At 44.8% G+C, this 13,305-nt stretch overlaps 1 protein-coding gene across 1 annotated transcript in view; it reads left to right on the forward strand.

Annotated features, from left to right (window-relative positions):
• gemin5 (gem (nuclear organelle) associated protein 5) overlaps positions 1 to 13,305 on the forward strand; it is a 74,164-nt gene that overhangs the window by 4,957 nt on the left and 55,902 nt on the right. Inside the window, exons 3-5 of the mRNA XM_043704210.1 lie at positions 4,691 to 4,872; positions 8,279 to 8,424; positions 10,129 to 10,242. Of these exons, the coding sequence (XP_043560145.1) occupies positions 4,691 to 4,872; positions 8,279 to 8,424; positions 10,129 to 10,242 (442 nt within the window). The remainder of the gene's footprint in view (positions 1 to 4,690; positions 4,873 to 8,278; positions 8,425 to 10,128; positions 10,243 to 13,305) is intronic.

A 13,305-nucleotide genomic window follows, 5' to 3' on the forward strand; every position in this document is an offset into this window, starting at 1 on the left:
CCTCTCCCTTTCAAATTGCAGATTGAAGCTTATTGTATTATGGTCACTACTTTCCAATGGCTCCTTCACTTCGAAGTCCCTCATCAATTCTGGTTTGTTGCACAATACCAGATCCAGAATTGCCTTCTCCCTGGTAGGCTCCAGCACCAGCTGTTCTAAGAATCCATCTCGGGGGCACTCCACAAAGTCTTTTTCTTGAGGTCCAATACCATCCTGATTCTCCCAGTCTACCTGCATGTTGAAATCCCCCATAACAACTGTAGTGACATCTTTGCGACAGGCCAATTTCAGCTCCTGATTCAACTTACATCTGACATCCAGACTACTGTTTGGGGATCTGTAGATAACTCCCAAGAGGGTCTTTTTACCCTTAGAATTTCTCAGCTCTATCCATACTGAGTCTACATCCTCTGATTCTACGTCCCCCTGCGCAAGGGACAGAATATCATCCCATACCAACAGGGCCACCCCACCCCCTCTGCCCGTTTGGGGGCCTGTAGATAACTCCCAAGAGGGTCTTTTTACCCTTAGAATTTCTCAGCTCTATCCATACTGAGTCTACATCCCCTGATTCTACGTCCCCCTGCGCAAGGGACAGAATATCATCCTATACCAACAGGGCCACCCCATTCCCTCTGCCCATCAGTCTGTCCTTATGATCAAGAACCTCCTTCCTACTTTCTATGAGAGTCCCCACCCCCCACCATACCCCACGCCCCCACCATTTTTCTAAACTGTCGTGAAGATAATCCTAACCAATCAAGTCACTGTCCATATGGCAACCAAGGAATCCGTCTGGTAAACCTTCTGTCGCTCTCCCTCCATAACCAGACGGTCGTCCAATAAGGAGACCGAAGTTCCAGGTGTGATCTCAGTAAAGCTCTGCACAATTGCAACAAAAATATGCCAGTTCTCCTGAACTCAAATCTATATTATGATAGAATGACCTCTAATTTGTACTAACCAAAAATGGTTTGCTTTTCTGAAAGTCCCAAGGCATCTAAATGTTTTGTATCTGATGGAGCACACGCTTTTTAAAGTCTGACCCATTTTAACCGAGGGAATGCAACAGCCAACTTGCACACAGGATGCTTCCAGAAATAGTCACATGATGTTCACGAGATAAGACTGTAAGACATAGGAGCAGGAATTAGGCCATTCAGCCCATCGACTCTGCTCTGCCATTCAATCATGGCTGATTAGTTTCTCAACCCCATTCTCCTGCTTTCTTCCTGTAACCTTTGATCCTCTTGATACTCAAGAACCCATCTATCTCAGTCTTAAATATACTCAATGACCTGGCCTCCACAGCCTTGTGTGGCAATGAATTCCTTGGATTCCCCACTCTCTAGCTGAAGAAGTTTCTCCTTATCTCCGTTCTAAAAGATCTTCCCTTTACACTAAGGCTGTCCCCTCAGGTCCTAGTCTCTCCTACCAATGGAAACAACTTCCCAACATCTACTCTGTCCAAGCCATTCAGTATTCTGTATGTCTCAGTTAGTTCCTGCCCCTCATCCTTCTTAACTCCATAGAGTATGGACCCACAGTCCTCAAATGATCCTCATATGTTAAGCTGTTCATTCCTGGGACCATTCTCATGAACCTCCTCTGAACACACTGCAGGGCTCGTTCATCCTTCCTGAGATATGGGGCCCAAAGCCACACATAATACTCTAAGTGTCATCTTTCCGAATTCACTGATGTTAATTGAAGGGGTTAACTCCCTTGTTCTCCTTTTGACATAGTTTCTTGGAAGTTTTTAGCTTCACATGAGGTGTCAGCTTAATGTTTCATCCAAAATATGGTGTATCTCAGTGCAACTTTCTGTCAGCATTGTGACAGCAATTTGCTTGGGTATCTGGTGCAGGACCATATTCCACAACCTCTGTTGCATTTGTGGAACTAAGAGATAGTGAGGACTGAAGATCCTGGAGAGTCAGAGTTGATAAAGTGTGGTTCTGGAAAAAACACAACAGGTCAGGCAGCATCAGAGGAGCAGGAGAGTTGACATCTCGGGCAAAAACCCCTCATCAGGACTGGCCTTATCGTTTGTGGTGTTGTGGAACTCCGAGTAACCTGAAATCTCTTTGCTGCAATCAGAATCCTTCTCTCCTGTTGATAAATTGTTGTGAATGTTTTGGTGTTCTTGCATTTGTCCTGATCAGTGCAAGATTAAAAACTTTGGGAACAAAATTTACTTGTTAAGCAATAATCAAGTTGTGAACAAGCAGGAGACTGTGTGTATAATTCCATTGACCCAGATTGCTCTAAACCTAAGAATTAGGGCTGGGCCACTCAGGAGGGATTTTAGAAAGCACTCTGTATGCAGAGAGTAGTACAGGTTTGGTTCTGTCCCTCAAACAGTGGTCAATGCTAATTCAATTGTTAAATATAAATCTGAGATAGATCCATTTTCACTAAACAAGGGATAAGGGCCAAAAGCAGGCAGAAGGAATTGGGCTACAGATCAACCAACATCTCATTGAATGGTATACCAGACTGAATGGCCTACTCCTGTTCCCACATAAATGACTATAAGGAACAATTGCAAAAAGGGGATGCTAAATGGGGCATGTAGAGAAACAAGTAGTGGGTCTAAATGATGTGGAAATGGTCACAGCACCCTTTAGGGAGGGAAGTCTGCTGTTCTCACCTGATCTGTCCCACATGTGGCTACAGCCCCTCAGCAATTGTGCTTGACCCTTCTGAAACAGCAACAGGAAGCCATCAGCTCAATGGCAGTTGGGGATGGGCAGCACACGCTAGGCTTACTAGTGATGTCCACATACTGCATTAAAAAAAAGTGGAGCAGCAGCAAAAGAGGGAGTCTTGGAAAATCTGGCAGAGCGAGCTGGTTACCTTGGGACAGGAATGTACGAGACGAAGAAACGTAGGGGGAGAGAGTACGGTGTATTCTGGATTCCAGGACAAACTCCCCACTGCCAGCATGGGGAACCTGTGGAAATGTTGGCGAAGGTTTTACTTAGTTTGGAGGCTGAATCCAGGAGGCTGTGGAGTGGCTGGCTGGAGGGGAAGGTGCTTTTGTCTTGTTGGGACAGTGTGTGGGGTCAGAGTGGGAGTGGCAGTGGAGGCAGCTGAATGGAGCTGTTCAGCAGGTCAATGGTTCAAATCGATGTGGGACAAGCAGCAACTAATTTGCACACAGCCAGCTCAACAGCGATGTGATAGTGACCAGATGGTCTGTTTCAGTGATATTGATAAAGGGATAAGTCATAGAGTCATAGAGATGTACAGCAAGGGAACAGACCCTTTGGTCCAAACCATCCATGCCAGCTGGATATCCTAACCTAATCTAATCCCATTTGCCAACACTTGGCCCATATCCCTTCAAACCCTTCCTACCTATTCGTATACCCATTCAGATGCATTTTAAATGTTGTAATTGAACCAGCCTCCACCACTTCCTCTGGCATCTCATTCCATATTCGAACCACCCTCTGTGTGAAAACATTGCTCCTTAGGTCCCTTTTATATCTTTTCCCCTCTCTCCCTAAATCTATGCCCTTGAGTTCTGGACTCCTTCACCCCAGGGAAAGGACCTTGTCTCTTTATTGTACCCATACCCCTCATGATTTCATAAACTTCTGTAAGGTCACTCCTAAGCCTGTGATGCTCCAGGGAAAACAGTCCCAGCCTGTTCAGCCTCTCCCTGTAGCCCAAATCCTCCAACCCTGGCAACACCCTTGTAAACCTTTTCTGAACCCTTTCAAGTCTCACAACATCTTTCTGATAGGCAGGGGACCAGAATTGCTCGCACTATTCCAGAAATGGCCTAACCAATGTCTTGTACAGCTGCAACATATTAAACTCCATCTGCCACTCTTCAGCCCACTGGCCTATCTGATCAAGATCCTGTTGTATTCTAAGGTAACCACCTTTGCTGTCCACTACACCTCCAATTTTAGTATCATCTGCAGACTTACTAATTATACCTCCCTATGTTCACATCCAAATCATTTAGTATTCTGTCTCTGGAACTTCACTGCTTCCATTGGACCTTCCACATCACCCTGGCTGGGGGTTAGAGCCAGGGGTCAGAGTCTCAGAATAAAGGGTCAGCAGCTGACATTTTCTACCAAGGCAAGGAATTTTCTCACTTGGAGAGTCTTTGGAATTCTTGACTCCAAGGGACTATGAGTTCTCAATCAGAACTTGATAGATTTTTTTTGGATACGCAAGAGAATTGAGTTCAGGTCAAAGATCAGCTGTGATTCTGTTATTCTTACATGAGATGTGGCTCTGACTAGGCCAGCATTTATTGCCTACCCCTAATGGCCCAGAGGACATCCACATCGCTGTGGGTCTGGAGTCACACATAGGCCAGACCAGGTAAGGATGGCAGTTTCCTTCCCTAAAGGACATTAGTGAACCTGATGGGTTTTTTTCTCACAATTGACAACATGGTCATTGTTAGACAATTAAATTCAATTTTTAAAAAACAACTAGAATTAAATTACAGCATCTGTTGTAGCAGGATTCGAACTGGGGTCCCCCAGAACATTACCTGGGTCTCTGGATTAATCATTTAAGATCATACCACTGGGCGATTGTGTTCCAAGAGCGATCTTACTGAATGGTGGAGCTGGAGTGAAGGTTGTTCCAGAGCTGTCTCCTGCTCCTAATTGTAATGTCTTATGTACTATTAACACAGGTGCTTCTTTTGTTGCAGAGTCCCATCACTGCTGTGCACTGGTCTCCCCTGAAGAAGGAGCTGGTGGTGTCTGGAGATGAGAAAGGGATTGTGATCTGTTGGTGGTATAACAGAAATGATACGCACCACTTTTTCCCGGAACCCCGAACCATTTTCTGCCTCTCCTGCTCGCCTCATAATGAAGACCAGGTGGCTGTGGGGTAAGAGAAAGGAAAGCTGTGTGCAAGACTCCAGTGCAGACCTCAGAGTGTGTGTATGTGTGTGTGTGTGTGTGTGTGTGTGTGTGTGTGTTCTCTCACAGCTTCAATTCGTAACATGAAGAGTTGACTTTTCTCGTCTACTTTTCCTCGAAAGTGGTGGTGAGCCACTTTGAGTTCAACTATGTGGCTTGCTTGGTATTTCAGAGGGCAGTTAGGAGTCTTCCACATGACTGTGGGTTTGGAGTCACGTGTAATCCAGTTGAGGATGGCAGATTTCCTTCCCTAAAGGAATTAGTGAACCAATTGCATTTTGATAACATGAGATAGTTTGTGGTGTTAATGACAGAACTTTTATTTCTATAGTGCCTTTCACAAGTACAGGAGATGCTAAAGTGTTTTAATACCAATTATGTACTTTTTTAAAAATCACGATTGTCGAATCACAAGGGGCACAGATAGGGTGAGTAGCCAAGGTCCTGTCCCCACAGCAGAGGAGTCCAAAGCTAAAGGGCGTGGGTTTAGGGTGAGAGGAGAAAGATTTAATAGAGACCTGAGGGGCAACGTTTTCACAGGGAGGGTGGTGCGTGTATGGAATGAGCTGCCAGAGGAAGTGGTGGAGGCTGGTACAATTACAACGTTTAAAAGTCATCCGTATGGAGATGTGAATAGGATGGGTTTAGAGGGATATGGACAAAGTGCTGGCAAATGGTTCTAGGTTAATGTAGAATATCTGGTCGACATGGATGAGTTGGACCAAAGGGTCTGTTTCCGTTCTGTACATCTCTATGACTCTTAAGTGCAGTCACTATTGTAATGTAGGAGACACGGCAGCCAATGTACACATTAGTAACTGCCACAAAAAGAATTGTGACCTTGATTAAATGATCAGACTCCCTGTTGATTCGGGGATAAGTATTTACTCCAAGACAGCAGCAAGCGTTCCCCAGCTCCTCTTCACAGTGCAGTCAGGGGTAATGAGATGGCTGAGCAGGCTTTAACATGTAGCACTGCAGCCACTCGATTACCTTTGGAGGTCCTGCTCATTCTTGTGAATGGGGAATAATGATGGAGTACTGAATGTCACTTGGCAAGTGATCTAGAGCCTTAGGCTCTGGGGGCTGAGGTTCAAATCCCCTGATAGCTGGTGAAATCCTAAATTCAATTTACAAATCTGCAATGTAAAGCTTGACTCTGGTGGCCATCCTGAATGGTCACAGAGATGTACAGTGCGGAAACAGACCCCTCTGTCCAACTCGTCCATGTCGATCAGATATCCGAACCTAAACTAGTCCCATTTGCCAGCATTTGGCCCATATCCCTTTCAACCCTTCATATTCATATACCCATCTGGATGCCTTTTAAATGCTGTAATTGTACCAGCCTCCACCACTTCCTCTGGCAGCTCATTCCACACACGTACCAGCCTCTGCATGAAATACTTGCCCCTTAGGTCCCTTTTAAATCTTTCCCCTCTCACCCTAAACCAAGTCCTTGAGTTTTAGACTCCCCCACCCTGGGGAAATGACCGTGACTATTCACCCTGTCTATGCTCCTCATGATTTTATACATTTGTAAAAACCCCATCTGGTTCACTAGTGTCCTTTTAGGGAAGGAAATCTGCCATCCTCTCCTGTAACTCTAGACCCACATCAGTGCAGTAGGTTCTTAACTGCCCTCTGAACTAGACTAGAAAGCCCCTCAGTTCAAGGGCAGTTAGGGATGGGCAGCCAATTCCAGTGGTGCCATGATTTTATGAAAGAGTGCAGAAAACAAGGTGATCTCATAAACAGCTGTGAGATCTGTTTGGATTAGTATTAAAGTGCATTGTATAACAGTGCACAACTATTAAGAGCTGGCAGGAGAAAGGGGTCTGGGAGTTTATATGTAGGAACCATTGAAGATGGCAATACCATGGTTGGTGAAGCAGAGAAGATACTGGATGGAATAATTTTTGTACATTCATGGGATGTGGGCCAACATTTATTGCCGCCTACTTATTGTCCTGGTGGTGGTGGTGGTGGTGGGCATGGAGGCAAAAGCAAGGAAGTAAGGGTAGACATGTCTAAAACAGTGGCTCAGCCTTGATGAGTGTTGCATCCAGTTTTGGGAAACGGACCTTTTGGAAGTTGTGAAGACATGAGAGAAAACGTATGGGAATCGTTCCAGGAATTCCGATTACATGGATGGATTGTTCTGCCCTGAGAGAAGCCAAAGTTGAGACGCGAGTTGACTGAGGTTTTCCAAGTCACGAAGGGTCTGGACAGTAGATGGAGAGAAACTGTTTCCATTAGTTGAATGACTGAAAACCAGAGGGCACAGAGGGGAGGTGAATTGGCAAAACAACAAAATGGTGGCAATTTTCTCTCAGAGAGTGGTTAGCTCCTGACACATTTGTGGTGGAGACAGATTAAATCATGACTTGCAGCAGAAGGTATCTCGGCTCAGGAGAACATACACTTGCACCTTCAATAAGGTCCTCGCTAGCTGTGAACTCCGAACCCCTTTCCTGCCTATTCCTAATGATCTTTGACTCCCTAGTCAGTCAAGAAGCTACCTGCATTGCAACTTAAGAAATATTCAATGCTCCTGCCTCCTGCACTTTCTCTGAGGATTTTCCAAAGACTGATGACTCTAAGAGGAAAAAAGCCTCTTCCTTATCTCTATCTGAAGTGGGAGACCCTTTATTTGTAAACTGTTTGCCCAGTTCTAGTCTCTCCAACAAGGGGCAACAAACTCCCAACATCCATCCTGTCTGGTCCTCTCAAGACCTGGCATGTTTCAGTGAGATTATCTTGCATTTTTCTGGACTCTGATGAATGTGGACCCAGCCTTTACTGATGAGATGGTCCCACCGCAGGTATCAGTCACCTCCCTGCTTTTTAAAAAAAAATGATTTGGATCGTTATCTGAAGAGGCAATATTTGTGGGGCTACAGGGAGAAGATGGGAGAGAGACATTAGGCTAACTGCCCTTAGAGAGAGAGAGAGAGAGAGAAAAAAAGACATGAGGGGCTTTGGAGAGGAGGCATAGAGACTTTGAGACCAGCAGAGTGCATCATCATCCTGGACAGCATCATTTTGATTTAGTAAGTTTCCCTTTCATTGTGTAAGTTGCTGGTGACCATTAATTTGTCTTTTTATTAAAGGAGACTGTTTAAAGAAATTTTCTTTGAAAGGGCTTGGACAGAGAGGACTGCCTTCCTTCTGTGCTAAATCATGTTCTGATCGTGTCTGTATAATCTTCAGGGCACCTGCTGAACAATGATCAAGCAAATTCCACTTTTAGTACAGAGATTTGGCGGATCAGGTTCGAAGATGCCTCCAGCATTGTGGTTAAAAATACACAAGCAACATGCTGGCTTTACATGGCAGCCTGGTTTAACTTTCCCTCCTCTTCCTCCTTGCAGGTATAAAGATGGGATGATTGTCATCATTGATATAAACCGGAAAGGAGAGGTGATACACAGATTGCGGGGTCATGATGGAGAGATTCATTTCCTGTCCTGGTGCCCGCAGCTCTGCGAGTCGCAGTTCCTCAGTGATGCCACCTCAGGTAGGACCTAGGTCCCATCGCCCCAATTACAACAGTTCAACGGGTGACACGGTGGCTCTGTGATTAGCACTGCTGCCTCACAGCACCAGGGACCCAGGTTCGATTCCACCCTCTGTTTGTGTGGGTTTCGTCTGGGTGCTCCGGTTTCCTCCCACAGTCCAAAGATGTGCAGGTAGGGAGGACTGCCCATGCTAAATTGGCCATCGTATCCAGGGGACTGCAGGCTAAGTGGGTTAGCCATAGGAAATGCAGAGTTACAGGGGTAGGGTTAGGGTGGGAGTGGTGAGATGACGGTGGAATGCTCTTCAGAGGATCAGTTAAGATTCAATGGGCCGAATGGCCTCTTTCAGCAGTGTTCGGATTCTAATCTATGATTCAACAGGTGCTCGACCTGCCTGTGCCCTTGTTAAATAAAATGAACATCTTTACTCAGTGCTGAACCACTACAGTCCATCATTAGTATGGTGCAGACTCAGGGTGTTTGGATTGACTGGTCAGAGCCCGATTCCATTTTGGAGGAACTTTATCCCACCATTAGTGTCACCTCATCAAAGTCCCCTACTATTTTCCCCCTCAGTTATGTGGTTTGCTTTTAAACTTATTGAAATGATTCACTCAGCGCTAGCAAGTACCACATTCGAAGCAGTTTCAGTGTTAATGAAGAAGTTTCTCCTGAGTCTCCTGTTGGATTTATCAGCGACTCTCTTTCATATTCATGGTCACCTCGTTTTAGTCTCACCCACAAATGGCAACACTGACTCTAAGTGGTTCAAATTTCTCAAATCTTTCAATGTTTTTATAGAATTCAATCACATCAGCCTTTGGCCTTCTCTTTTCTAGAGCAAAGAAACACTGCCTGTTTGTTCTTATTTGTTAGTATTAACTTCTCCTGCATTCTGGTATTATTGCTGTAAATCTTATTTCAAACTTAGTGACTACTTTTTTTTGGTTTGTGGAGACTAGAACTGGACACTGTACAAAACTTGTTGAACCTGGGAGTGTTTGATGGGAGATGGGTCGAGGAAGCTTTGATTTCAGTTTGAATGAGTGGAGAAAGCTTTACTCTGTCCATAACCCCATACTATATCTGCCCTGGGAGTTTGATGACTGTGTAGAGGCACATCTACTTTGTTTTAAAAGTGTGGAGGTAGCTTTACTCTATATCTAGTTCTGTGTGTGTTAGATTGGGAATGCTGTAAACCTACATCCAGAACCTCAACCTGAGCTACAAATCTTCTCAAAACTCACTAACTGTAAATTGAACATAAAGCTTCCTCTAAATGAATATAGGCTGCTTTACTTTTGTTTTAAGAGTAGGGGGCAGCTTTACTCTGTATCTCATCCTGTGCTGTACCTGTTCTTGGGAGTGTTTAATGGACATACTAAAGAGCAAGCTTAACTCTGTTTAAAAGAGTAGAGGGAGTTTTACTCTAACCTAACCCTGTGCTGTCACTGTCCTGGGAATGCCTGGGAACAGTGTAGGGGGAGTTTTACTCTGTACCTAACCCTGTGCTGTGCCTGTCCTGGGAGTATTTAATGGGGACAGTGTAGGGGGAGTTTTACTCTGTACCTAACCCTGTGCTGTCCCTATCCTGGGAGAGCCAGGTTTGAGATCAGACCTCATCTCTTTTCTCATCAGTGCTGTACTTCATTTTGACTTGCCAAGGATAAATCTGAATCTATAATGTTTTGTTCCATCCCTAGATACACTGGGACTGAATGGTGAGCTCATGAAAGGGGACACTGCGAAGGATTGTTTCCTGGCATCGGGAAGCAGGGACCAGACAATTCGGATCTGGAACGCCACAAAGGGCAAAGGTCATTTTCACTTTCCTGCAGAAATGGTTTTCACCTTATTTCTTGTAAATGTAATTTCTTTCCCTAGAGGTGTGAAGTTGAGTGAAAGATTTCTTTTACCTACTCCTTTTGGGGGTTATTGGTGGCTAACTAAATTTATTAATAAATAATGGGATCGAAAGTGAAATACCCAGAATTTGGGGTGGAATGGTAGTTCAGTGGTTAGCACTGCTGCCTCACAGCGCCGGAGACCTGGGTGCAACTCCTGCCTTGGGCGACTGTCTGGATGGAATTTGCAAATTCTCCCCGTGTCAGTGTGGGTTTCCTCTGTGTGCTCCGGTTTCCTCCCACAATCCAGAGATGTGCAGGCTAGGTGAATTGGCCATGCTAAATTGCCCATAGTGTTACGTGCATTAGTCAGGGGTAAATATATCGGGTAGGGGAACTCTTCGGACAGTTGGTGTGAACTTGTTGGGCCGAAGGGCCCTGTTTTCATACTGTCAGGAATCAAATCTAATTGCTGACAATTCATGGTTGGTGATAGTGTCAGCACTACATATGGAAGCATCAAGTTACAACTAATGTTAATAGATTGATTGACTACTCTCTCTTAAATGGCCCTAGCAAGCCACTCAAGGAGCAGTTAGGGATGTGCAATAAATGCTGGCCCAGCTAGTGATGCCCATGTTCTCTTCCAGTTAGACAATAGACAATAGGTGCAGGAGTAGGCCATTCAGCCCTTCGAGCCTGCACCGCCATTCAATATGATCATGGCTGATCATTCCTAATCAGTATCCTGTTCCTGCCTTATCTCCAATAACCCTTGATTCCACTATCTTTGAGAGCTCTATCCAACTCTTTCTTAAATGAATCCAGAGACTGGGCCTCCACTGCCCTCTGGGGCAGAGCATTCCACACAGCCACCACTCTCCAGGTGAAGAAGTTTCTCCTCATCTCTGCCTTAAATGGTCGAGCCCGTATTTTTAAGCTGTGTCCTCTGGAGGTCTACAGCACAGAAAAAGGTCCTTTGGTCCATCGAATCTGCACTGGTCAGAAACAACTCCCTAATTATTCCAATCCTGTTTCTCAGCTGTTAGCCCATTACATTGCTTGCCTTGGTATCGCGAGTGCATATCTAAATACTTCTTCAATGTTATGACTGTTTCTGCCTCCACCACCGTTACTGGCAGTGAGTTCCAGATTCCCAGCACCTTCTGAGTGATAAAGATTTTCCTCGCATCCCCTCTAAACATTCAGTCCCTTGCCTTACGTCCAAGCCCCTGCTCAATGATCCCTTCACCAAAAGGGAAAATTGCTTCCTATCTATGCCCCTCATGATCTTATACATCTCATTCATGCTCCCCCCAGTCTCCTCCATTCTAAGGAAAACATCCCCAGTCTGTGCTGCTGGTTGTGGCTCAGTGGGGTACACTCTTGCCTTTGACTTTGAAGATTTGAATCATATTCCAGAGATTTGACCCCAAAGTCTAGGCTGACACTTTTAGCAGGGGACTGGGAAATCTTGGAGGACATTTGGATGAGACCTTATATTGATGCCCTTTCAGGTAGGCATCAAGGATCCTGCAGCCATTATTTCAAAGAGGAGTTCTCCCTGGCAAATGTTAATCCTTCAACCAATCCCTAGGAGCAGATCACATGATGTAAGACAGCAGGAATAGGAGCAGGAGAGGCCAGTTGGTCATTCCTAGCCCTGATTCCTCATGCTAGTTCATTTTGAATTCTGGACAGGGTCAACAGCACGTTTGAGGCTGTTCAGCCCTTCAAGTTTGCTCTACTATTCCACAGAATCGTGCTTGATTGTCTACACCCAAACTACGTTCTTACACCACCCCATACACTTTACAATCTGGTTTGTGGGCACTTATCTGGACCTTGACAGAGCTCTCATCTCCATAGATATGCCATGGGGCTCAACCTCAGTGAATCTACCTTTCCAGCTTTGGCTTCCAGCCCAAGATCCTTATTACACCTGACTTGCTGTAGACAGTTTTGCTCTCGCTTAGTCAGAATCACTCATGTTAACTCATATTTGCATCATTTTTAGGAGTGGCAGGGCTGTTGACATTGCCATCACCATCCATTAAAACGCGTCATTCTGCATTAATCATTACATATTTGTTTTTAAAACCCACATGCAATCTTATGCAAGCTAAACCAGGTAATAAAGTCAGTGCTGAAAATATCGCCTGCACTGGATTTCATTATGCTGTGCGTCTCATTATGCACTGCCACACATCAAGATAATGGAACTTAACCCCAGGGGCTCTTAATATCAAACCAATAAATTATTAACCCTTCAGTGTTTGCAGCATCGTGTTCCCCACTCTCATATAGCATTGTGCCCCATAAACATTCTCAGACAAACAACAAGTTAAGTTAAGAGGAGAGATTATATAAATTAGGTCTGTTTTCTCTAGGATTTATAAGGTTAAGGTTGAAGTCCTCAAGATGTTAATAGGAAAGGAAAGGAAAGATAAAAATAAACTATTTACATTGGTTGAACTGGGGGGTATAGTCTGAGAAATAAAACCAGACTGTTCAGTAGAGATGTTAGGAAGCACTTCTACACACAAAGGATGGTAGATGCTTGGACTCTCTTCCACAAATAGCAGTGGATGCAGAATTAGTTGTTAGTTTTAAATCTGAGGTAAGCAATATTTTATTAACCAACTATATTAAGGGTGGGTATGTGGAGTTCGGCTTGAAGGGCTGAATGGCCGCCGTCTGTTTCTAAGTTACAATCATGTGGGCCAAACTGCAGTTATTTTTAAGATATTAATACTTTAGAGGGCCAGTTGGCCATCTATGAAATATGGCTCATCCCCATTCCAGAGATTGTAGAATTCCGGAGTTGAGAGTGTGGTGCTGGAAAAGCACAGCATCTGAGAAGCAGGAGAGTCGATGTTTCGGGGCAAAACCCTTCATCAAGAATGAGGCTGTGGAATCATGGGCATTTTCTCAGGACCAAGTTGACCCTTATCTGTTGGCTGCATTTTACATGGTTGTGGATTAGCGGAAGGCGGAAAGGGGTGGGGAGGGAAATATATCCCTGGTGGTGGGGTC

The sequence above is a fragment of the Chiloscyllium plagiosum genome, chromosome 14 (assembly GCF_004010195.1).
Source record: "Chiloscyllium plagiosum isolate BGI_BamShark_2017 chromosome 14, ASM401019v2, whole genome shotgun sequence".
NCBI classification, from domain to species: domain Eukaryota; kingdom Metazoa; phylum Chordata; class Chondrichthyes; order Orectolobiformes; family Hemiscylliidae; genus Chiloscyllium; species Chiloscyllium plagiosum.